We start from the raw sequence: 2,500 nt of genomic DNA, 5'->3' as shown, positions 1-2,500 counted from the left end.
ATTAGGGCTGTCACGGTTACCGGTTTTCACGGTAACCGCGCTTAAATATGATGACGGTGAAGATAACCGTCTGAATTTTAAAATACGGTGTTATCTCGGTGGGTTACCTTACCGCACACCGTTACACCGGGATATCTTTCATCCCTGACACTCCTAAATAGTTTGACGGTGACGAGACGTGAGTGACAATATCTGCATTTCCATAACTCACCTAACCGTACAGAATGTTAACAGTGGAATCCGCTTATAGTGGTCACGTTTGTCCGAGCCAATTTTAACACTGTAAGCGGTTGATTACTAAAAACGAATTTGTATTATTTCACCTCTTTTTTTTGTCTCCACCTGTCTGCCAAAAATGAGCGCTGAGAAAGACGAGGCTTATATGCATTTCGAAGCATAGACCACGCACGGGTCGTCAACTCTTATGATGTCAAATAAGTTTGTTAAGTTCCCATTCGACAAACGTCTTCTGGCGAGTTTCTGCACAGTGTGATTCAGGTTATGCATGCAAAACGCGGCTAGACTGGGCACTTGAAATTGCTACACCGATAAATAACACACTGTTGCATAGCCTGCTGTACAGTAGTAGCCTAGCCTACAACGTGTTTTTTGACACAGTTTTAAAAAGCCACTCTAAGAACTGCTTGGAATTGGGAAAGTCGCGCTGGGCTTGCTGGCATAGGAGAGATGAGAAGGGCGAGGGGGAGTGGGAGGGACTCGTGGGGAGACGCAGCCTGGAGCAGTTTAAACACAAGGTAGCCTCCTGAATGCCAAGCTTCGCCGAAACATCTCGTTGGCTCGTTTTTGGTAATTTTTCATACGTCTCGAAGAGCCTATGTTTTTCATTCCCAGAATATGAGCGCCATGATTCACGTGCTTGCTGCCCGGTGTCAACTCGTTAGGCTACGTTGGCTAGCGAGACAGAGTGTGTGCACAGCCTCATCACTAGAGAGGTTCTGTGTAAACAGGTTGCGTTGCGTCCCCACTCACTAGTCGAACCATGGCTGCAGTTCACTGCGGTGCTGTCGGGAGAGCGCAACCCATTCACTGTATGGAGTTTGCACAGCCCGCATATCTGAAGTTACCGTGACCATCTGTTTTCTTATTTCGGGGAAAAACACATATCTAGTTTCTGTACATGGCGCATGGCCACATGTGTTTACCAACTGTAAAGGGGTCACGTGAAAAGGCGTTGGTCATATGGAGGTAGTCCGTTCGAAAATGCAAAAGCACCAGGGGAGGAAAAAAATCTGCGATCGTAACACAGTAAAATGGTTTAGTTATAGTCGGGTTGCACATGTGGTTGAAATACAGTGAAAAAACTACATGTGCTCTAACCCCATGGATGCTAGAGGAGCATTTTGACACCATGCATGCTAGGATTTATCCACGTTTTCGATGTCTACTCATAGAAAGGTATGGAGACGCCGTGAAAGTGGGGGCTTGGGGTGAAATTTGAAACGTGACATTTTGTAATAAATTAACAATAACGCACAAACAATATGTTCAAATATCTGTAAAGTAGTGCTAAAACATTCTTCAGGGTCTAAGCTTTCAAATACTGTTCCTGTGTTTATTAGGCTACACGTGGATTAGGCTATAAATGATTGCGCAATGTAAGGTTTTTGTTCGAGGTTTGCGGTACCATGTCGCCTTTAGTGTCGGCATTAAAAAAAAACAAAAAACTGCGATAATACCGTAAACCGTGGTAATTTTGGCCACAATAACCGTGAGCCTAAAATTTCACACCGTGACAGCCCTACTGTCAATACTACAGAGGTGTGTAGTATGTGCTACGTGTATATAAATTATACGCACTGTGTTATGTGTATGTACAGGTGTGCATAATTAAAAAGTAAGAATTAGGCCTTACTATGTGCAGCATGATGAAGTCTCCCAGGCCCTCTGCACTGTCAATACACACTGTATGTATGTACAGGTGTGCAGAGTGACAGGTAAGTATGAGGCCTTACTATGTGCAGCATGATGAAGTCTCCCAGGCCCTCTGCACTGTTGATGCTACAGAGGTGTGTACAGGTGTGCAAAATTACAGGTAAGTATTATTTCTTACTATGTGCAGCATGATGAAGTCTCCCAGGCCCTCTGCACTGTTGATGCGCACCAGGATGCCGTCCTTGAGGGAGGTGCTGAAGCCCACGGTGAGGCGGTCCGTGCGCGTGCTCGGCCTCTCGTTGTGCGGCCAGCTGAACGTGATGAGACCTCCGCCACGGCCGAAGATGTACGTCGTCCCAGCTGTTAAGAAACACACAAGAGGGGAGAGAGAAGAAGATGCTTCATGAAATTCAGAGTTCAAGTTCAAGAGATTTATTGTCACTGCCAATCAAGGCCACAGAATGGTGTGCGGAGCCAGTTTTCCAGTATCAAGTACTATTTTCATATGAGACATTCACATTTTGGGGTTGTTTCATATGTTTGTGGCTCATAGGGTTGTAATTCACATCCTAGATAAATTCAGCTTGTATGGCTTTGATGGCATTCA

At 45.2% G+C, this 2,500-nt stretch overlaps 2 protein-coding genes across 2 annotated transcripts in view; one reads left to right on the top strand and one right to left on the bottom strand.

The window, feature by feature from the left end:
* LOC134434980 (uncharacterized) overlaps positions 1-2,500 on the top strand; it is a 499,130-nt gene that overhangs the window by 9,868 nt on the left and 486,762 nt on the right. The gene's annotated exons all lie outside the window — the stretch shown is intronic.
* nrxn3a (neurexin 3a) overlaps positions 1-2,500 on the bottom strand; it is a 479,628-nt gene that overhangs the window by 112,949 nt on the left and 364,179 nt on the right. Inside the window, exon 21 of the mRNA XM_063184079.1 lies at positions 2,072-2,253. Coding sequence (XP_063040149.1) covers positions 2,072-2,253 — 182 coding nt within the window. The remainder of the gene's footprint in view (positions 1-2,071; positions 2,254-2,500) is intronic.

The sequence above is a fragment of the Engraulis encrasicolus genome, chromosome 19 (assembly GCF_034702125.1).
Source record: "Engraulis encrasicolus isolate BLACKSEA-1 chromosome 19, IST_EnEncr_1.0, whole genome shotgun sequence".
NCBI lineage: Eukaryota > Metazoa > Chordata > Actinopteri > Clupeiformes > Engraulidae > Engraulis > Engraulis encrasicolus.
The sequence above is the reverse complement of the archived record's forward strand: the minus strand, read 5'-3'. Positions and strand labels throughout refer to the sequence as shown.